Source organism: Pelodiscus sinensis, chromosome 9 (genome assembly GCF_049634645.1).
Source record: "Pelodiscus sinensis isolate JC-2024 chromosome 9, ASM4963464v1, whole genome shotgun sequence".
Lineage (NCBI taxonomy): Eukaryota > Metazoa > Chordata > Testudines > Trionychidae > Pelodiscus > Pelodiscus sinensis.
Window position 1 is genome coordinate 60041268 of NC_134719.1, and position 24111 is coordinate 60065378.

At 40.2% G+C, this 24111-nt stretch overlaps 1 protein-coding gene across 7 annotated transcripts in view; it reads right to left on the reverse strand.

Annotated features, from left to right (window-relative positions):
- Window positions 1–24111, reverse strand: part of RALGPS2 (Ral GEF with PH domain and SH3 binding motif 2) — a 212941-nt gene that overhangs the window by 41420 nt on the left and 147410 nt on the right. For 4 of the 7 annotated variants that reach the window (XM_075936864.1, XM_075936863.1, XM_075936861.1 and 1 more), the window contains 3 exons: window positions 21642–21777; window positions 14463–14614; window positions 3102–3156 (listed from right to left, as the gene is read on the reverse strand). In XM_075936864.1, coding sequence (XP_075792979.1) covers window positions 3102–3156; window positions 14463–14614; window positions 21642–21777 — 343 coding nt within the window. The remainder of the gene's footprint in view (window positions 1–3101; window positions 3157–14462; window positions 14615–21641; window positions 21778–24111) is intronic. The other 3 variants (XM_075936867.1, XM_075936866.1, XM_075936865.1) reach the window with 2 other exon arrangements.

A 24111-nucleotide genomic window follows, 5' to 3' on the forward strand; every position in this document is an offset into this window, starting at 1 on the left:
GGGAGTTAAGTGTTTGTGACAGATCTGAAGGCACAGGGACTTGTTGGGGGGTTCTGGGTTCAATGGCAATGGGACTCTGCAAGAGACTTCCCCAGTCCCATTTCCCGCCTACAAGGGTACGTCTAGACTGCAAGCTTTTGTCAACAGAAGTTTTGTCAACAGATACTGTGGACAAAGCTTCGGTCAACAAAGAGCATCTAGACTACATCCAGTTCTGTCGACAAAGCAAGCTGCTTTATTGACATGACAGTGTAGACGCAAAGGACAGTGTAGATGCAATAATGCCTTCTGTCAACAGAACTCTGTCAACAAAAGGTGTTATTCCTTGTAGAATGAGGTTTACAGCCATCAACAAAACTGATGAGTTCTGTCGACATTATGTCGACAGAACTCAGCGGCAGCGTAGACGCAGATATAGTTTTGTCGACAAAAGTCCACTTTTGTCGACAAAACCCTGTAGTCTAGACACACCCTAAGTGATTTACCTCAGCTGGCTACCTTACGCACCCAAAACATACCGCTGGGGAGTGTCATATGACCACTTTTGTGGTTTCCTTTTTCTTCCCCATCAGAAAGTAATCTGTCTGCAGGGAACCAAAAAATTCTACAGTGGACAAATTCTGCACATGCACAGTGGCACAGAATTCCCCCAGACGTAATTTAGTGAATCAAGGGATAGGAGTGTAAGTTCTAACTCCTTGTAATTAAGTAGACAGCTCTTACTACAATTACACGTAAAACAGAAAGGAAGTTCCAAAAGTGCCTAAGAGAGTTAAGGCATTTAATAGCCTTAGGACAGTTTTAGTGAATCTATCAAGTGAGCGGCTAAGATAAGCTTTGACTAACATTGATTCTCAAGTGAGACCATGTTCAACATACTAACCTTTTAAAATACAACAGAGCCAGAAATGGAATTTCTAGTTCTTGAAACAAATAGTTAATCTGCTGAGTCCACTCACTATGGAAGACGAGCTGAAGGACACTGGCTTTCAGTTCCCTCCCTGGCTTTGAACCAGGCTGGTGGTAGTCAAAGGCATTTCGTGAGTCATCATTTTGCTAAAAGCAATCAGTTGCAGCTAATTAATGCTTCTCCTTTATTCACAAAGGGACCTTTTTCCTAAACAAGAATGGAACTCTACTGCAGAACTTTCCAACTGTTCAGGAAGGTACCACAGTAACTTTAATTTTAGGTATTTCAGTTAAAACACCCTGCATCCAATTCCCAGCTTTGCTTCACCATCTGAGCAATTGAAAGATATGTTCCCACTGTCCATAAAGAATCTTAAGCCCCTTTCCTGGGATGGGACAAAAGATAATGTTCAGAAAAAGTGGTTATATCAAATAAGAGACCAAAAAAGCTTTTTTGGTCAGGACAGAATGAAGTGTCAAAAAGATGTGGAATTTGGTGATGAGTGCAGGATGAAAAACTGTCCTGGATAATTCCTACCCAGACCTGTAGGCAACTTTTCAACATGCCCTAAGTTGGGGAGAGAGTATAATCTAGGCACTTATTTACTGGGAGAGGGACTGGAGGTAACCTGCTTTCTTCTGAATTCTTGAGATAAGGGCCATGAGAAGTTTCCTTTGGAGACAAGAAAGGATTAGATCCAATGTTTTGCTAAAATCTTTAAGTTTCTTGACCCTGACACAGAAATTTGTGTCTTCCGTGAGCCAAAAGAAGCTTACTCAGATCCATGACTTTTTTCACCATTGTATCTGAAGCTTCCCCATACAATTTTTGGCTAGCACAGGGAACTTGAATCAAAGGGGCACTTAATATAGAATTCATATCTCAGAATCTTAGTCAAATGCACTTCCTGCCAAAAGTGGAACACAGCAGGAAAAGCAAAATGAAATGTTGTGATATCACAAGCTGTATTACATATAAGAATGAGTTATATGCAAGTTCCAGATCCTCTTCTTTCTGACTTTCTTCTCATGTGTCAAAATGGATGAGCACTTTAAAGAATCTCCAAATGATGCTGTATGCTAGAGCTGCATGCAGGTAACCAAGGAGTAGTCTATTTCTCTGAAGAGACTGTTCTAGTCTCTCAGCTACTGGATACTTAAGGGAAATGGTTCCTTCCATGGCAACAGATTTTCTAGGAAGATATGGTATTGAGGGGTTCACCTTTGGTACAAACAACAACTTCAGTCGCTTCTCCATAAGGAACTGGTACAATTCGAATTGCTTCTACAAGACAGAGGCAAAATGCTGGCTTGGGATATACAGTTCCCGGCTATAATGAGTAAAGTCTCTAGGCAAAAATGTCTCCATGCATTTAGGTAGGCATGGTTACCCAAGTCAGTTTCCAGATTGATGGGTTCTCTGAATTATAATCCACGTTACCAGCAGACTCTTGGGTATACATAGTGGACACAATATATTTTATTCATGGTTCAACTTACTAGTTTGCAGGAAAAGATTAGCTTTTCAATTTTTACTATTTTCTACTTAACTATTTAATGTTCATCTAATTCTCTTGAATACTTGGGGGAGTTGAATTAGAGTGGCTAATGTCACCTGAATAGTGCACATGTGCCATGGTAATGGGCATATTATATCATATATATAGCTAGGATTGCTTCAGGATTTCCCTAAGGAATAGATGAAGGAGTAATCAGGAGCTGGGAAAGGAAATAGGAGAGAAGAACAGCAGAGGAAGAAGCATCTAGAACAGCAGGACTTTGGTGAGAATGCAGAAAGCCAAGAATACAAGATATATATAGAGGAGTTCTGAGAGCTAGTGAAGATGTTGAGGATATTGAACAGGAGATGCAGGTATACACAAAAGGGAAATCTCTCAGGGGTTTGGTAGTGGTCCAGCTAATTAAGGAGACAAAGTTGAACAATAAACAGATAATGTGACACAGCTCTCTGTTAGCTGATAACCAGAAGGTATTACCCCCCTAAGCTGGCTGTAAAAGAACTAAAGGGTTCACTGTATGCTAGAGGCAATGGTTTTTACCCAGTGTATTACATAATGGAGTCCTGCACATCACTAAAATTACACTTCATTTGCAAAGAATTGAGTGATAGATTTAACTAGTGAGGTCTGAATGGAATTGGAGATAGATTTAGATGTAGCAGTTTTTCTTACCTTTCAAATGCTGGCCATGAAGTCTCTTCACTAAGTTCTGAACCATCACTGCTACCTAAAACCAGAATGCATAATACTTTGAAATCAACTATTGTATTCCTCATTTGTACCATCTGTAGTCTAACTGTTCCAATTGTGACATTTTTATTAGAATTTCTATGAGAGAGAGATAAGGCAGAAATAAATCTATAACAAACACTGTAGATGATGCTCACTTTAGGAATGACTTCAGAGTTATGGATAAAAAATGTAGGAAGAAAACTGGTTCTTGGTATTTGCTATATCAGTTCTAATTATCTCACATATTCAATAACGCTCAGAATCTTTAAAAAAAAATCAAAATAAAAGTTGTACTTCGAGAAGCCTATCTCTGGGGTAGAAAATATATCACTAAAGATTTCCTTGTGGCTCTCTAATGCTTTGTCCTTTCAGCACTGTACATTTATGCAGCTTGTGGAGGCAAACAAAAATCTACTTAGCTTGTCTGATGTCATCAAAGTCTGAGTTTGCTTTTTATTTAGTTTCTCCAGAAAATTTCCTTTGTTTCGGTATTTCTAACTTTTATTCTGTATCTTTTCCTCTTTTGTTTGATATGTTTCATTGAAATGTATTTATCTGGGATAATATGGTTATGTACTTTGAGCAGGGCTAGTGGTTCTGCAGGCCACACTTGGAGCCCCAGTGGGCTGCATGTGGCTTGCAGGTTGCCCAGCATAGATATAAAGTAATCAGAACATACTAATTTCATTTCTTGTAACTGTTTAAAAGCCAATCTGAAGTGAAGAACAGTTATACCACTTAAGTTAAAAAGACAAATGAGCACATCTCCCAAAAGGGTCATATAGACCATTTAAAACAAAACCCATAACAGGAAAGGAACATGTTTCAGTTAAGAAACTTAGATACCCAAATGTCTGACTTCATCCAGATATAAGTGCCCCTTAATTAGAAATAAAAAATATTTTTGAATAATTTATTTGAGCCCTTGGATGATGCCTTTTTCGATTAAAGAATATGACACCGAGTACCAGAGAGCTGGTAGGTAAGTTCCCATGGGAAGTAAGACTAAGGGGGAAAACAACAGAAGAGAGCTGGAGGTTTTTCAAAGGGACATTATTAAGGGCCCAAAGGCAAGCTATTCTGCTGCGTAGGAAAGTTAGAAAGTATGGGAAAAGACTGCCTTGGCTTAACCAGGAGATATTGCATGATCTAAAAATCAAAAAGGAGTCATATAAAGAGTGGAAACTAGGACAAATTACAAAGGATGAATATAAGCAAATAATACAGGTATACAGGGGCAAGATTAGAAAGGCAAAGGCACAAAACAAGCTCAAACTACCTACAGACATAAAGGGAAACAAGACGGCATTCTATAAATATATTAGAAGCAAGAGGAAGAGCAAGGACAGGGTAGGTCCACTGCTCAGTGAGGAAGGAGAAACAGTAACAAGAAACTTGGAAATGGCAGAGGTATTTAATGACTTCTTTGTTTCGGTCTTCACCAAGAAGTCTGATGATGAAGGAATGCCTAACAGTGAATGCTAGTGGGAAGGGGGTAGGTTTAGAAGATGAAATAAAAAAAGAACAAGTTAAAAATTACTTAGAAAAGTTAGATTTCTGCAAGTCACCAGGGCCTGATGAAATGCATCCTTGAATACTCAAGGAGCTGATAGAGGAGGTATCTGAGCCTTTAGCTATCATCTTTGAAAAATCATGGAAGACTGGAGAGATTCCAGAATACTGGAAAAGGACAAATACAGTGCCCATCTATAAAATGGGAAATAAGAACAACCCAGGAAACTACAGACCAGTCAGTTTAACTTCTGTGGCAGGAAAGATAATAGAGCAAGTAATTAAGGAAATCATCTGAAAACACCTGCAAGATAATAAAGTGATAGGGAACAGCCAGTATGGATTTGTAAAGAACAAATCATGTCAAACCAATCTGATAGCTTTCTTTGATAGGATAACTAGTCTTGTGGATAAGGGAGAAGCGGTGGATGTGGTATACCTAGACTTTAGCAAGGCATCTGATATAGTCTCGCATGACATTCTTATCCTTAAACTAGGCAAATACAACTTAGATGGGGCTACTATAAGGTGGGTGCATAACTGGTTGGATAACTGTTCTCAGAGAATAGTTATTAACGGTTTACAATCCTGCTGGAAGGGCATAACAAGTGGGTTCTGCAGGGGTCTGTTTTGGGACCGGTTCTATTCAATATCTTCATCAACTATTTAGATATTGACATAGAAAGCATGCTTATTAAGTTTGCAGATGATAGCAAGCTGGGAGTGGTTGCAACTGCTTTAGAGGATAGGGTCATAATTAAAAATGATCTGGGTAAACAGGATGAAGTTTAATAAGGACAAATGCAAAGTATTCTACTCAGGAAGGAACAATCAGTCTCACACATACAGAATGGGAAGCAACTATCTAGGAAGTAGTACTACGGAAAGGTTTCTAGGGGTCATAGTAGACCACAATCTAAATATGAGTCAACAATGTGATGCTGTTGCAAAAAAAGCAAACATGATTCTGGGATGCATTAACAGGAGTGTTGTGAGCAAGACACGAGAAGTCATTCTTCCACTCTTCTCTGCGCTGATTAGGCCTCAATTGGAGTATTGTGCACCATTCTAGGCACCACATTTCAAGAAAGACGTGGAAAAATTGGAGAAGGTCCAGAGAAGAGCAACAAGAATGATTAAAGGTCTAGAGAACATGATCTACGAAGGAAGACTGGGCTTGTTTAGTTTGGAGAAGACTGAGAGGGGACATGACAGCAGTTTTCAGGTATTTAAAAGGGTGTCACAAGGAGAAGGGAGAAAAAAATGTTCTTAGCCTCTGAGGATAGGACAAGAAGCAATGGGCTTAAACTGCAGCAAGAGAGGTTTAGGTTGGACATTAAGAAAAACTTCCTGTCAGGGTGGTTAAATACTGGAATAAGTTGCCTAAGGAGGTTGTGGAATCTCCATCTCTGGAGATATTTAAGAGCAGGTTAGATAGACATCTATCAGGGATGGGCTAGATTAGGGTTACTCGACTTTGGAAGTCCTGGGGACCACAATGATACAGCACATGCCGAGGGCTGCAATTTAAGTGTGACTGCATATATATGCAAATATATACAAATAGCTTCTTTCACGCTGATGGGCTTGAATACAAAGATTAAGGCAAGACTACACAACACACAGGCCCCATTTAAGTCAGTTCTGCTGATATTAATAAAATGCAATATTTACCTGATTTCCACCCATATGACAGCACTTTTAATGAGCAATGACTGTCCAGGAATTTAACTACTAAAACGTATATCAACAGAAGACCATTACAGTGAGTACTTTTTTGTTTTGGCTCCCACCCGTGGGCTGCGCTTTGAGCCTCATGTAAACCCAAACCCACTGTGGGCCGCAAACAAACGGGCTGCATGTGACCCATATGTTGAGTAGCTCTGGTCTAGATGGTACTGAGTCGTGCCATGAGGGCAAGGGACTGGACTTGATGACCTCTTGAGGTCCCTTCCAGTTCTAGTGTTCTATGATTCATTATTTCAAATTGAGCTGTCATGGTGACTAAATACACCCTTATATTCACACTTTACATGTCACTGTAATAATCTTTGTACATTATTTGCCTTGTTGGATACCATTTTGAAATTGGCAGGCCAACAACAACAACAACCACCAGTAGGATCATAACACCACAAGTACCAAGGAAGTGAAGTCTGACTAATGGAGAGGAAGGGATTTTTAGTCACACTATTTACCTCAAATACCTGAACAAATATGAACAATTTCTTTAATTTACAAGGCTGGAGAAGGTTTTTACTACATTTGTTGGCTAGTCCTCCAAAGAGGTCTGAAAAAATACACAAAGGAAGAGACAAACTTTGTATTCTTTACACATCTAAGATGGACCATTTAAAAATGTTAAACCAGTTTTACACATCCTAAAACAGTAAAAATAAGGGCACAAAAAGCCCAACATTCCCCCATTACACAACATTCAAATATTGATTTTTAAACTTTTGAGCAGAACACTCCAACAAAAAACCAACCTCACTCTCCCACCCCCAGAAAAATAAAATCCCCAAAACAGAGAAAGAAAAAAGCACAAAGAAAACATTTCTCTCAGAGCTGCACCCCTTTGCACCCTAATCAAAAGGAGCTCTCCTACAAAAGTGAAAATCACTTTAACTTATTAAACTTTATATATAACTATCTACATTTCTTTAAATAACCCCAAATGTACCATTTGACTATCAACAGGAAACCCACTTAATGCATTTGACTTTCTGTAAAATACCACCATCTTAAATTCTTCTTTTTTATGTACTCAATAGCTGATCTTTCCAAAGATCTCAAATTGATCCTTCTCGTGAAATTTTAGCTATTTCAAATTCTTCATCTGAATAAATCCTTTTGTCTATGCAACATACTAGTCCACATCCCATTAGCTTTCTTTAGTGCCAATAACTACTGGGGTCAGAATTTAAATTATGCAGGCTTTAAATAAAAAGAGGATTTCTGTACATACTTGCTACTTTGTAAAGCAGAAACAAGGCCTGAAAGGGTTTGTTTTTTGTAACCTTCAAAATATCAGGAACAGCAAGTTTGGAGTCTACCGATCTGGATGGATAACCTCTAAGAAGTCTCATATTATTTACTGTGACCTTGACTGAAAGGATGATGGTACTAAATCTTTAACATAGGTTTTCTATATCCAAATGTTCATCATATAAGTTAAGTGATAATAAAACCAATCACACAAACAATGCTCAAATAGTTTTTAAAAAAATTCAGAGTAAAATTTTTCCCCTTTTTTGACTCCCATGACATCTTTTTTTCTAATGCTCCAGTCACCATAGATAATCTCTAGCCTAAAAGGCACCTGAATGTTTCACCTAAAAACAAGTAGAAAGAGATCCCTTTCTCAGGAAAAAAAAAGTCAGCCTTAATTGTACATCATGCAGAAGGGGGGGAGGACAAGCTCAATTAAATAATATTTAATTGTTGGGCCAGATCCTCATTTACTGTAAACTTGCACAGTTCTGCTGAAGTTAGGGAGGGTGTCCCTAAGTCTGTTATTAAAATAAGACTCTTTCACTACAATATTTTCAGCAATTGAGGGCTACTTAAATTGTATTTCAATTTTGTAGCGTACTCTGTTTATACTTGAGGACATTATTTTACAGAGACTTGAGTTGGGTCAAATTCATAATTTATGTAACTCCATTGACTAACAACAGCGATGAATTTGGTCCATCATATTTCATATTCCACTTAAATTTATAAGACAGCTACACTGCTAAGTCCTAACACACCTATTCTGGTTTCTGTACATTTTAATCCATATATTTGACAGTTTTGTCAAAATCATTAATAAAAATTCACCAGTCCCAATCAGTATGTCATCTAACATTTTCAGTCCTTGGGCAGTTTGAATTTTCTTATGTGCAACACCAATATTAAGGTGGTATGTGGATGTGCACTACCAGTACAAACAAAAAACCTAGATATCGATTTATATTTTTTCAGAGATTTGTGCATCTGTATGTCTGGGGGTCCATTTGTTCAAGAACTCCTCTGAAACAGTAAGAACTAAAACCACCAAATTTGGTATGCAGCTTCCTCTCAGAACCATAGAATACTAGAACTGGAAGGGACCTCTCAAGGTTATCAACTCCAGTCCCCTGCCTTCTCAAAAGGATCAAGAACCATCTAGATCATCCTTGATAGATGTTTAACTTACTCTTAAATGTCTCCAATGATAGAGATTCCACAACCTCCTTAGGCAACTTATTCCAGGAAAATTGTTCTTGTGTCCAACCTAAATATCCTATATTGTTGCAATTGAAGACCATTGCTTCTTATCCTATCATCAGAGGTTAAGGAGAATATTTTTTCTCCCTCCTTGTGACATCTTTTATGTATTTAAAAGCTGCTATTATGTCCACTCTCAGTCTTCTCTTCCAAACTAACCCCCCCCCCCTTTTTTTTTTTTAAGTCCTCCCTTGTAGGTCATGTTTTCTAGACCTTTAGTAATTTTTCCCTGGATCCTCTTCAATTTCTCCACATCTTTCTTGAAATGTGGTGCCCAGAACTGGACACAATACTCCAACTGAGGCTTAATAAGAGCAGAGTGGAGCAGTAGAATGACTTCTGGTGTCTTGCTCACAACATTCCTGTTAATGCATGCCAGAATCATGTTTGCTTTTTGTTCAGCAGTGTCACACTGTTGACTCATATTTAGCTTGTGGTCCACTATGACCCCTAGATTCCTTTCTGTAGTATTCCTTCCTAGACAATCGCTTCCCATTCTGTATGTGTGAAACTGATTGTTCCTTCCTAACTGGAGCACTTTGCATTTGTCCTTATTAAACTTCATCCTGTTTACCTCAGACCATTTCTTCAATTTGTCCAGATCATTTTGAATTATGACCCTATCCTTCAAAGCAGTTGCAACCCCTCCCAGCGTGGTATCATCTGCAAACTTAATAATCGTACTCTCTATGCCATTATCTAAATAACGGATGAAGATACTGAACAGAACCAGTCCCACTTATTATAACCTTCCAGAATGACTGTCGACTGTTAAAATCACTATTCTCTGAGAAGGGTGCATAACTAGCTGGTTAACCAACCTTGTAGTAGCCACATCTGGGTTGTATTTTCCTATAATTAATAAGATGGTCATGTGAGACTGTATCAAGAGCTTTACTAAAGTCTAGGTATACCATGTCTACTGCTTCTTCCTTATCCAAAAGATTTGTTATTCTAATCAAAGAACACCATCTTCTCCTAACAAAGAAAGGTCAGGGTTTGATTGTGCCAGCACAACTGGAAGTGCCATGAAAGTGACTATTTTCCATAACATGGAAAGGGAGGGCCTGTTCGGAGGAATACAATACTGAGAGTGGTCACTAGAGGGGCAGCGAGCCCACAGGGGAGAGCTGTCCTGCAGAGTGTCCACTGGGGCAGTCAGACTACCAAGGGAGTGTCCAGCACAGCTGGGATTCTGCCATCTTGTTTGCCAGTACATTGAGCAAGTAGTCCGTCTGCCCCAAATCCTTTCCTCTGCTCCCGGCCCTTGACCACAGCACCGGGGGGGGGGGGGGGGGGGAGGGGGGAAGAGGATGAGAGAAGAATGAAAATGCCCCTGGCAGCCAGGAGAGGGTGAGAAAAGACTCCTGGCAGCTGGTGGGGGAGAGCCAGAGGGAAAGAAAAGGATCAGACCCCCCCCCCATGCCCTGAGCCACTCCTCACCCCACAACCTTTACTCCCCCACCCCCTGTACCCAGCCTACAGCACTGCCCCCACGATCTACCTGGCAATGTCAGGTAAGTCTTTTAGTAAATATCTATTTTAAACTAGTCATCGGTATGAAAAAAGAAAAAAAATATTAAAATGAGGGGTAATTAACAAGGAGCAATACTTTAGATGTATATTTAATATAAAATCAAATAAAAAGAAAACTAACACTACCCTAAAAGTACATGATTTTATCATCCTGACAACTCAAGCTCGTAAACACACAAAAATGGGGCATAATGAAGACAGCTATATAAATAAATCAAAGACATGGGCATTAAGTAAAAGCATAAAAAAATATGTGCTAGAGCCCCAAGTTAACAACCTACTCCCAGACACCACTAGATCCTCAGAATCTCCACTAAAGTGGCTCTCACAAAAATTAAGCATCTACAGACTTTTGTAGTTCACGAAACTAGCCTTTGCATGCATATTATCTGCATATAAGCTCAACTTTAAGATGCTAAACAAATCTATAAGTCAACTAGAAACAGTTATTACACTGGAAAGGAGAGAAAAATGCTTTCACTCAGGGTTGTACTCTTAATTTGATACAAACATAGAACAGTAAAAGTAAAAGTAAAGCAACAGACAGCAATCACAACTGACAACACTGAAAATACGAAGGGATGTAAAACATCAGCTGTTTGATTATAGGTATTTTAAATGTATATTAAGGATCCATGATATGCAAGTGAAACAAAGACCTATAAAAACAGATAAAAGTTCTGGTTTGAAACCCTCACATTGTATGCGTGACACCAACTTAAACAGTAGAAGCCTCAGAGCACATTAACATATGGCTACAGAGTTTGTAGACAGACCCATACTTCAAAGAGTTTGCAAACAACATCTTCATCCTATAAAATACTTAGCATCACAATGAGTGCTTGCTGAATATGCCCATTGACTCTCAGGAACTAGAACTATACCAGATTACCCACACAAAAAAAGGGGGGGGGGAGGCCTTCATGGTCTGCAATACCCCTCCCCAAGTAAATTCCAAAACTTAAGCGCTACATCTACATTGTGCTTTCTTGCACAAGAACTAATGCAAATGAGGCTTATCTATTCCTGCTGATACTAGGTGAAAAGTATTTTGGTCTAGAACAACAGATGATTCACTGTTTTGTTTTTGCTCTGTAAGTCTAACAGAGGAAACAGCAGGGTGCTACATTATTCCCCCCCCCCCCCCCCCCCGCCATCATATTTTCCTGGCATATTTTAGATCTTGTAATTACACCAACTTGTCCTCACACTAGACTCAACAAGAAAGGAGAAGATTTATTTAGATTACACCCCCTCTGATGCATTAATGAGACAATGGAGTTACCTCAGTACCCCATCTCTCATATAGGCACATGCCCCAGAATGCCATGATAATCCACTTGAAATTCTGGCACCCCCTCTTGCAGCCCGCTTCCCCACTCCCAGCCCAGGAGAGTGTCATGTATCTTTCCCCTGCACCAGCAGCTGTGGTCCTGCTAGGGCTGTTGTGCTGAGCGTGAGGGTCTGAGTCTTGCTGCAGCCCAGGTGGGAGTCAGGACAGCTCATACTCCCCAACCACCCATCTACCCCCGTATTTTCCCCACATACACCATACAGTTTGCTCCCCAACTCTAGCCCAGCCTAGGGTTGGGAGAGAGTGCTAGGTTTCTCAACAGATAGCTGCAGTCAAACCCAGTTCTGTAATCCAAGTAGTCTCTCTCCTCTCTCCCCCCCCCCAACGCAGCCCAACTGGGAGATGTAACGGTCCAAACTCCCATCCTCACCGACTTCTCTGCCCCAGGCCACTAACTTCATCATTCTTTCTTATGTCCCCTATCTATCGGCTGGGAGAGGTACACTCCTCTGTCCCCAGCAGAGAGTTGCTGCAGCTGAGGGACAGATGCCCCAGCCAGGCATCTGGTCCCAATGCAAGTATCTGATGGAATAAGGCTACTCTACAAATTCTCAAGCTCCAAGTTATTCAATTCTATCCTATCACAAGTCCATCATAATGGGTTTTAGAATTTTTAGTTGGAACAGCAATTACACACAACTGCCTAAACACAAATAAATATTTAGAATATAGTACCAACATTAAGCAGACAAAGAAAGTGACCCAGTAGTACATATCTACTGCTAACAATATTACTGTCAAAATGAGATGGAAATGGGGCTACGTCTACAAAGCTTTCGGCTTCTGCAAAAGCCTATGCAAATGAAGTGAGGATTAGCATATTGCTGCCCTTCATTTGCATAATTAATTAGGGTCTGTTTTTGCACAAGAGGTTTCTGCGTAAAAAGGCGCTGTCTACACAGCACCTTTTTGCACAAAAATGGCTCCTAATTATGCAAATGAAGCACGACAATATACTAATCCATGACTCATTTGCAGAGGCTTTTGCAGAAGCCGGAAGCTGTATAGACATAGCCTGTAATACTGCCCTAAGAGATAAACATATACACAACACATTGGATATGCTGCGTGTCTTGGACTTGTAGTAACACACTAAAAATGAAATTTGTGTGTACACAGCCCTCAGTTATTTCCTCAGTTTATGCCCTTTCCACAAGCTCAGTTAACTTACACGTATCTTTATACAATACCAAGTATGAGATCCAGGTTTAGGAGAAAACAAAGTCATTCATTTGTATGTTCATACATTTGTATGTTTTCTCTTCTTGTTCTAGGCCCTAGATTTCATTTCCCAAAGCAGGCTGCTCACGGCTTAGGAGGACTCCAAACACCTCAACAGTGCAGTTCATGGGGCCAATTCACACACAAGTTCTGTGGCATTGTTTCCTACTTGACAGGGTGCCAAAAATGAAAGCTAATGTATGTACTCTACATCTATACACACACACACACTTCATTTAAAAAAATCTCATTTGGAATTCAAGTATTTCAGGAGAGTCACTTCATAGGCAACAACTGCAACTTCTGATGAAGTCAATGAAGGTCAGTTAAATGTAGATATTGGGGCATAAAATGTTACTTTAAAGGGTAGCCTGGCTTCTGAATGATAGAAGGAGGAAATAAGAGTCCAACGGATTAGACTACAGTACTGTGTTACATTGGCAAAGCTGCATCAGATATGGTGAAGACGTGAAGATATGGTGAAAAGGGAGCACAATAGTGTCAGCATAATTACTTGACCTCAGCAAGGGATGGAAGCTATGTTGGTCTGATACAGTGCTAGTGTGGACAGCGCTTAGGTTGATGTAACTTGCATCTCTTGCATGGGTCGCTTTTTTACATACCCAAGCAACCTAAGTTACAGCAACATAATGCAGCAGTAGTGTAGGCAAGCCCTTAATGGTGTGGGAAAATTTAGAAACAAAAATTGGCAGAAAATTTTAACAAGCAATGTCCCCTATTACTTTGAATGTATTTATTGTAATTAATCTTTTTCTATCACCACATAACCTGCCAGAATCTATTTCTCTCAATAGAAGGATACAGCTCAAACTCCCTTAGCTACCAAGACTGTTTCAGAATCTGGAACTCAAAATAATGAGCAATACTTTATAAAATTTCAAGACACATAATTAACAAACTTGATTCTTGTGCCTGAAACTTGCATCAATAACTTGCTAGTGTACACTCAATGTGTGCTTATCTGAAACATCTGAAGACTACTACCCTCTTCATTAACAAAGTCAGCAGACCGCTTTGTTTTCTAAATTTAAATTTGTTGTTCATTCAGTGTCACATTTTAAATAATGATCAAAAGTTTTAATTTGGCATAATTTGAACAAATTATTTGCTAGAAAAATAACTGGAAAGAAAGAGGTAAAACAATTAATTTTGTATGTTGCATTGAATAGGTTTAACAACAATAATTAAAAAAAACAAGATCTGTCAAGCGTTTTAGGCCATGCTATTTATTCTGCCTCTTTTCACACACAGTCCACCTTCTGTCCCTCCCCTTCATATTGCTACCTACCTTTGTTCTAAAAAGCTATTTTGATTTTATAATAGTCCTGCTGGTACACACCTTCAAGACAGCTGTACTAAAAGACATTTTTACAAGCACAGCTAAATTTTAAAAGATGCCTCACCTATTGAAATTCCACTAGAAAGGGTGGAACTCTCTGCTTGCCCTCTGGATGGGGCATGAGGTTCCATGACACTGTCGTCCAATAGGTGTCTTGGTCCTGCGTTGGGGAATGTTGCACTTTTAAACTCTGCTGTATTCATTTTATGTATGAAACTGGAACAAATGAAATACAAATATTCTTATTGCATGAGAGATATAAAGTTGGTCTAGATTTTTTTCTGATGTGTTTTTTAAGAGTAGTCAAAGAGCAGATAAAAACTCTATGATTTTTATTAAACTTTAAATATGGGATTTTTTTTAAAATCAATGCTTCATGAAGAATCTGCTTCTTTAAAAGAATGACATAAATAGGCCTAAAGGCTAGAGTGCTAATGATGCAGTTGGATCCTATCTAGTTCAGAGTGGAGCAGAAAGTGGCACAAACCCACTTTAGAAAGTCAAAACCTAATAGGTATCTTGGTGGGAAATGCTTCTATTTAAAAAATTATCAAAATATGTTTTAATTACAGAGACTGACCACAGACTAACAAAAAATACACAGAAAAACAGTGTAATCTTGTTCTCCAAAAATAGCATTCTACACAGATACGTGTTTTAAGTTCATGTGGACTTTAGAACTGCCGAAGGATACAGGAAATTATAGATCCTGTCTCATACAAGTTTATACAGAGGCTTTGGGCTCTAAGGGGTATATGAACACATAGTAGTTAGCTTCTTATTATAAGCCTCTGTTAGAACTACTGCCCTGAATCTTAGAAGCAAGCAAGAGCTGCTATGAATACACAAAAGATATATTAAAAAAAAATGAAAGTAGCAGTTTATCATTTATCTGTAGGTAAACATTATTATTACTGGAGACTACTGAGCCAGAAGTATTTTGAAACCAATTATTTGGAGTAAATTTCCAGTGCAATGCAGAGAGATTTGTGACTAGAGTTGCCATTAATAGAAATCTTGTAGGTACCATCCTATATATTAATATTTGGTAAATAATAATAAATTCTATGTGATTCCTTTACTGTTCTTTTAGGACAGAACACATGTGAGAATGGCTTTACTACCACTATAAATTGATAGTTCCGCTGAAGTGTATTTGTATGTCTTAGTTTTTATACAAGACTTATTACACCATGGTATTTAGATGTTGGACAAAATTAAGGAGCACAGCAGTCCAAAACAAAAGGAACTTTTCTCTCTCTCTCCATTCTTTTGGAATAGAGAGGGTTTCACTGCAATAATAATAAGTTTTACTCCGTTAAACAACAATTATAAATGTTAAATGTCATGTGAGCAAGTACACAGAAAGAAATCATTCAATTACAATAATAGATAATTAGCACAGTTCAAAAGACAAGGTTACTCACCTCGAGCAATAACTGAAGTTCGAGATGGTTGTCTCTATGGGTGCTCTACTTTAGGTGTTCGGATGCTGCTGCGCCTCTAGTTGGAGAATGATGGCAGTGTCATTGGTAGGCTGCGCAAGTGGAGCAGCCAACATGCACCATTTGAAGCAGCTACTCTGCATGTGCAGCCAAGCCATCCCTTCAGTTTCTTCTCTGCCTCAGAAATGAAACATTCCAAAGCAGAGAGGAGGAAGGGTCGGTGGCGGAGCACCCACAGGAACAACCATCTTGAAGAACTTCAGTTACTGCACAAGGTGAGTAACCTTCTCTTCTTCAAAGAGTGTCCCTATGGGTGTTCCACCTTAGGCGATTATGAAGCAGTATTCGTGCTCATAGGACAGAGCTTCAGACTCTCAATCTGTACCGTAGAAAGTACAGTGTCTGAAGTGTGTATCAGAGGCTGAGTATTTTTTCTAAAGCATAATTCTTGGTAAAGGTGTGTGCAGACGCCCAGGTTGCAGCTCTGTAAATGTCAGTTATAGGCACATTCTTTAGGGAGTCTGTAGAGGAAGCCATTGCCCTTGTGGAGTGAGCCTGCATTACTGTTGGAGAGTCTTGATTAAAGGTGAGATAAGAGAACTGAATGCATTCAGAGATCCATTTGGATAATCTCTGCTTAGCGATAGTTGTACCTTGGGACCTCTTCTGTAATTGAAACAAAGAGTCTTGAAGACTTGCAGAATGGCTTATTTCTTTCCAAATAAAAGGCAATTGCCCTGCAGACATCCAAGGTGTGCAGAGCTGTTTCTCTGTTGTCTGCATGAGATTTTGTAAAAAAAACACACAGGTAAGTATATTTGCTCATTGCAATGGAAGGAGGTTGGTACTTTTGGGAGAAACTTGGGATATGGATAGAGAATAATTTTGTCTTTAGAAAACATTATATAAGAGGAGGCGGTATGCCATAAGGGCTCTAAGCTCACCTACCCTTCTTGCTAAAGTAATGATTACTAAGGTGGCCACTTTCATGGATAGGTGTAATAATGAACAGGTAAGCCAGGGGTTCAAATGGTCTGTCTGTTAATGCTCTTAGCACTAAGTTAAGGTTCCAGGCTGGATTTGGAGTTTTTAGGGGGGGGGGTATAAATTTTGAATTCTCTTCATAAATTGCTTGATGCTGGGATGACCAAAAACAGAGTGCTCTTCTAATGGAAGACGTAATACTGTGATTGCAGCTAAATTTACTTTTAGAGAACTAAGGATGATACCTGTGGCTTTGAGAAATAAAAGGTACTCAAGGATATAGGGAAGTGGGGCTGACATGGCGATCATCACACCTTCTGGAAAATCAGCCATTTCTGCAAATATGATTTTCTAGTAGATGGTGTGCGGCAATTCAGGAGGATCTCCTGGACAGATGCAGAACAAAACGTTTCAAGCAATGTCAGCCAGCAAGGAGCCACACCTAGAGTTGCAGAGTCTCTAGGCTCGGGTGGACATAGCTGACACTTGTTCTGCATGAGAAGGTGAGGAATGGAAAGCACCACGGGGTCACTGTCGTCATTTGGAGGAGTTAAGGGTACCAAGTATGTCTGGGCCAACCAGGTGCTACTAGAAAGACTGTGGTTCTGTCCTGTTTTATGCTGAGTATGCGATGGAGAAGTGGCAGTGGTGGAAAAGCGTACACGAGGGACGCATCCCACTTTATTGTAAAGGAACTCCCTAAAGACTGGGGGCCGATGCCTATAACGTGAGCATTTGGTACTGGTGCTGGTTGCAAATAAATCTATTGTCTGGTATTTCCAGCATTTGACTATCAGGACTAGCATTTTGGGATGGAGTTCCGACTTGTGATTTAAAGCAAAATGTCTGCTAACCTTGTCTGCCATGACATTGTGGAGGCAGGAAAAAAGAATAAAGGAATTTGTGTGCAGCCATCTTGGTCTTGTTAACAAGAGAGCAAGAGTCAGGCTAAGTCTGTGGCCTGACAACGCGAGATCTGTAATTAGACGCTGCCTTCGCCTCTCGCCTCCATACAGAGATAAGGATAGAATGCTGACTCTGGTAAGGACCTTGAGATAAGGAGCATCAGGGTGGAACTAAATAACTGTTAGCCATTGGTGTTTGTAATGGGAAGGAGACTAATTGTTATTGTTATTATATTTAATAGACAGTATATAAACTGCTTCATAATTGCTTGTATTCGAAGATCTGCCTCGGTGAGGGGAGGAACTCCCCCCCTGTCCGAACCAGTTTTTCCCTTGCTGCAGCTCGTAATAAAACTGCCTCTGGCTACTTGTTGCTTACAAACTCAGAGTGAAGACAATGTTTTCTTCCACAACATCTTCCTTGCCTGGCAAGTAAGTGGCTCTCAGATGAATGATGTGAGGAATGCACCACTTCAGTAGCTGAACTGCTTCTGAGCCTAGTGGGTACTAGTGGGCCTTGCCCTGACTGTTTATGTACTACATTGTACAGTACTGTAGAAATTTGTACCGTTCTATTCTGAATCAAGGGTAGAAAGCGTTGAATTGCATTGTGCACCGCTCTGAGTTCCAGGAGATACATATTTATAAAGCCTAGATTCCTCCGGAGACCATTGTTCTTGAACGGTATTGTGGTTAATATGGGTGCCCCAGCAGAGGAGGGAAGCTTCTGTAGTGATCATTCCAGACAGTGGTTTGGGGTGGAAAGGGATATCATTACAGACATTGCATTGATTTGTCTATATTGACTAAGATAGTGACTGCTGTATTCTGGCTGGTATAGACAACTGCTAGTTGATGCGGTGATAGTGTGGTCTGTATACTGTTCGTAACCATGACTGTAATGGCCTCATGTGTAGTCGAGCGAGTTGGACCACAGATATAGCTGTTGCCATGTGGCGTAGGAGTTGTACACAGAGTTTTGCCATGACCTGTGGCCTGTCCTGTGATGCTGCTACAAGATCTGCGAGCATTAGAAACCTCTGATGAGGGAGTGATCTTGAGGCAGACATACAACCTACCTGAGTACTGATGAATTCCCAACCATTATGTTTGGTGTTAATGTGCACTTTTGCAGATTTAGCTGCAAGCCAAACTTGTTGAAGAGGGTTCTGGTGATAATGACCGCTTGTGTCATAAAGATGGGTCCCTGAAGAGGGATGGAAGAGCAGGGTGGAAAGGGGAGTAGATGAAAAAAGCAGGCAAAGACTGGTTCGCACAATTTTTAGCACTCATCTGTCCATGGTGATCGTACTAGATATAAGGATTTTAGGCAGTTCCCAAATGGGGTAGAGATGATCAGATGCTGTCTTGGAGTGTTTGGGGCTCTCTGGCCCTCAACCAACCCTTCAAAAGGTTTGTCTAGATGTTGAGAGTTTCAAAGTTGATGACTTGTCTACAGGTTGCCTACCTCTGGTCTGACATTGTCTGTGCTTGTTGCTGTAATGTCTTTGGGACTGTGTGAAAGGGGCAGTTTTGTATCTGAGTAAAAAAATCTCTCCCGTCTTTTCTTGGTTACAAGTATGTGTATCATCAGGATTTTGAGGGTATACCAGGAGTCCTTCAAGGTGTGAAGAAAAGCGTTGGTGTATTTGGTGAAGAGTTTTAAACACTCAAATGGCAAATCTTCTACCATAGCCTGGATTTCCCTGGAGAACCCCCAAAATAAGAAAATAGTGGCAGTACTAGCAGTAAATATTGCGGTGAAGATGGAGAGTGCCACTGTATCCGCTGAATCTAGCGGAGCCTGGAGTGCCGTGTGAGAGATAAGTACACAATCACTAACATTTGCCTTGTACTGTTCTCATTTGCTGTCCAGCAAGTGTTCAATAAATGATGACATTTGTTTGATCACACTGTGTGTGTACTTGGCTAATAAAGCAGCATGGGTCCCAGTATGGCCAATTGGTTGGCACTGGCATCAGTGGGGGTAGCCACTACGGTGGTTGTTGTGTTGGTCTTGGTGAAAAGTGGCGAGGAGTGTGAAGGCCCAAGGAAGTGGGGTATTGATATTGCTAGTGTGGCTGACAAGCTGAAGCGAGAGGTAGTTGGAGTGCCATCGCTGCCTAACAGCGGTGTTCTAGGCACTGAGGTAACTAAGATGTCCTCATTTGTAGTAAATGACAAGGGTACCAAGGGAGTCAGTGCTGGCACCAGTGCCAGACTGGTATGGTCTGTTCCACCAGCGGTGCCGAGTGCTCGGTATATTTTGACAATGTAGTAAGTGGCAGCATGGAGGCGCTTGGTGCCAAGGTGGAAAACAGTTTTGCTGGTGCCAAGGAGGTCTGTGTTGGTGTCAACGGTGCCTACTTAGGCTTTGCCTTGGAAGGTGCCTTAGAGCTGACCCATGCCGGGTTTTTCGCTCCTCAGTAGGTCTCCATGCTAGATGTGCCCGGTGCCTCACGGTCCGGTGACACAGGTGCCGCATTCTTTGACAGAGTGCTTTTTCATGAGGAAATCACCCCAGGATGAAGAATGGGAACACTTCTTTGAGGACTGTGCTGAAGTAGAGTCCGTGGAGCTCAACCCTGAGGGAGCTGCCTTCTCTGACACTGCCATTGGCGACAGATGTCTTGGTGGTGTTGTATGCTCTGGATCAGAGGCTGCACTGAGTGACTACAGGAGCAGGAGTTTAAGTTCAAGCTCGCTAGCCTTCCTTGCTCTTGCTGTGAGCTTTTTAAAATGTGCACTCACTAGTTGAGTGCAGCTGACCCAAGCACCAGACACACTGTGAGTGTCCCTCAGATACTGGAATTGAAAGTCTGCAAGACAGACTTTTTAAAACCTGGGGATCCAGGCATATCCAAAAACTACTGCAGACATGGGAAGAGCAAAGACCCTTTTTTGGTGTGAAAAACACTAACAATTATTTGTAATTATAAACTAACAAGTAACTATCTAATTTCTACAACTAATTATAAATCTAACAGGTTGTTGAAAGTGACTGAAGACAGCAGTGGCAGAGAGAACAACTGAAGGGGTAGTTGGCTGTGCATGCAGAGTAGCTGCTCCAAATAGCATGTGCCGGCTGCTCCATGCGTGCAGTCTGCCAACAGCACTACTATCAGAATTCTCCGTCTAGAGGCACAGTGGCTCTCAAACTCCTAAGATGGAGCACCCTTAGGGACACTCCTCGAAGAAGAAGAAGAATAAAATCTGGATGCACTTTGTTTTGGCCTCAATTCTTTTCAGGTGTAATTTATGGAAGGCATAAAGGAAAGGAGAGAATATTGGAGTGATAATGGGTTAAAAAGTAACTGATATTACCTGCTTAAGCTTAATAATCTACTGTTTGAAGTACCATACTATACAAGCAACCTTGTGAGAGAGAATTATTTTAGCTTCATATGCAGATAGGTGCTCTGGTTCTGACCAATCATATTGTACTCCACAAATTTGGAATTTTATGGGATCTGTTCTTGCAAATTCCAAAAGAAAACCCAGATGCAGAAAAGATGAAAGCCATGAAAGCTCTTAACTACATAAATATCATATCTTTTTTATTTTTACTTAAAAAGCTGTTTTATATTGTGTGTGCAATAAGGAAATACAGGTCAAGTTCTCTAAGTGTGGAAGATCATCTTCTATGAGTAAGCCTGACTCGGAAAACAATGAAGGTTAGCGATAAAGAAGTAAACTTTTCAGAGGCAAGCAGCAAGATATGAAAATGCAAGTTTTAAAAAAAACTGATTAATGAATGGAGAAGACATGTTTCTTGCGCAAATTCCTTTCAGCAAATTAGTTGTGTTTTGTGGTCTTTACGTAGGAAGATTGCTAATTAAAAACTTTTGTAGTCAGAAGACAGTCCAATATGCAAATGCTCAAACACTTAAAAGTAAATAAAATGCTGACTTGTATCCCAAGCTGTGACATTTCCTATGCCCATGTGGTAACAGGTTCCTAGGTGATGGGGGAGTGGGTGGTAGCAATGCTCCTTCAGCTGCAGCATTTTTCCGTGTACTTTGTGGAGATGCTCCCACTTCAGAACCTGTGAGCAAAGGAAAAATAGTAAATCCTGAAAATGAAAAATACTAATGTGACTACTTCAAATGCCATTCATCAGTCCTCCAAGAATACAGAGGGTTATATATCTCAGTAAGAATCTTATACAATTTTTAGAATGTTCATTGTATTTTATTGAAAATAATTATAAAATATTGCAGGATCTTGCTAAAGTTCAAAATTAAGATTCAGTTTAAGAGGAGCCAATAATTACTGTTAAAAAAGCAATAAGTATATAAATATTTGAGTCTTTTTAAAAGTCAAACTGTTGAGTCTTTTTAAAAGTCAAACTGTTATATGATACATTCCCATTAGACAAGTAATGTATCTTTTGACATTCTGATACAAAGGAAGTACCTAAACGAATAAGGAAAAGGTTTATTTTGGTCTTAACCTTTGCATCCTTATTAACATGATATCACCATCATATAGTCCTTCTAAAACATCACTGTGAAAGAAAAGAGCCTTCTGTCGGTCACAGAGAGGGAAATACCATACATTATATTAGTCTACGCCATTTTAAAATAATAATTATTCTGATTAATAAATATGCTAAAAAACCTGGAGCATTACGAAGGTCAAGTAGAGCTAGGTTAAATCCACAGGGAACGGAGAGGCTAGCTAGAAAGGAATTACTGGGTATGTCTACACTGCAGTTAAAAAATTGGTGGCTGGCCCATACCTGTTTAACAGAGTATACGTTCAGGCTCCAGCTGCAGCCCAAATTCTGGGACCCTGCCATCTCATGGGGTCCTATAGTCTGAGCTGTAGCCCATGCCTAAAAGTCTACACAACTCCTAAACTCAATCTCCAAAGCTCAAGCCTTGTTAGCCTGAGTCAGCTGGCACAAGCCAGCTGCCAGGTCTCTAATTGCAGTGTAGACATACTGTATTGCACATTTACATATCTTTTGTTCTTAAGATAGTTGTTTCAAAGTAATAAATAAAACAGGAGAAGCACATTCAACTTTATCTTAATAGGAACTTTACTGGTTTTGAAAGCATTGGACCCCAATCTGATTTCTTGATGGGTAAGGTTTTCAGAAAATAATAACTTTGTTATTTTATTGCACATAGATCAAGAAATTCAGATTCAAGATTCCAACCACCACATTAATTCTGCTCCTTTGCTTGTACGAACTAAAATAGTGTCTTTAAGGCAGAGGTGGGGAAGCTAAGGCCACAGGTCTGGATGTGGCCCCTAGCTTGTCTGGATCTGGTCTCTGAGGCTCAAGGCTCCTCCCCAACATTGGAGAGCCTGTGCTGGCGCTCTAGCCCCACACAATCTACTAGCCTGAGCCCCCCTAGGGTTTGGTGTGTGAGGGGAATGTGCGGAGTATCTTTCTCCTTCTCAGTTGGGGGCCATGTCAGTGAGGAGTTTTTGTTTTGCTTCTCACTTGAATTGCCCCCAGCTGATTTTTCTGTGGGTTAGCAGCCCCCCAAAAGGTTCCCCACCCATGCTTTAAGGAATCTGGTAGAGCATGCCAACTGAGCTGGATATGGTAATTGGAGATAGACTTCTTGCAGAAAGGGATCTGGGGGTCATAGTTAGGGCCCTACCAAATCCATGGCTGGGAAAACGGAGACAGACTGAATTCTGGTCTCCCCTGTGAAATCTGTATAATATAGGGTAAAAGTAAACAAAAAGACCAGATTTCACAGGGAAGACCAGTGTTCCTCAAATTCAAGGTCCCTACCCAAAAGAGAGTTGAGGGAGCAACAAGGGGCTCGTCTAAACGACATCTCTTTCGAAAGAGGGATGTAAATTAGGCAGATTGAAAGTGCAAATGAAGCATGGATTTAAATATCCCGTGCTTCATTTGCATATTCATGTCCGAACATGGTTTCGAAAAAGGGTATTTTGAAAGAACCACGTCTGGGCTGTGGTTTCATTTTCAAAATACCCTTTTTTGAAACGATTGGACGCAAATATGCAAATGAAGCATGGGATATTTAAATCCGTGCTTCATTTGCACTTTCAATCTCCCTAATTTACATTCCTCTTTCGAAAGAGGGATTTAGTCCAGACATAGCCAAGGTTATTGTGTGTGGGGACGGTAATGGTGGGGGGGGATATGTCACAATAATTCTTCTTCAGATCTGGGTGGCTGGAGAACAGTAGCTGCTGGCCAGGCACACAGCTCTGAAAGAAGCACCTCACCAGCTGCAGCACAGAAGTCCAGATGACAATCCCATACCATAAAATGCTTACTTCTGTGCTGCTGCTTTCAGAGTTGGCTCAGAACTCAGTTACAACACTGTAAAATTTCAGATTTAAATATCTGAAATAATGACATTTATTTTTAAAATCCTGTAACTAT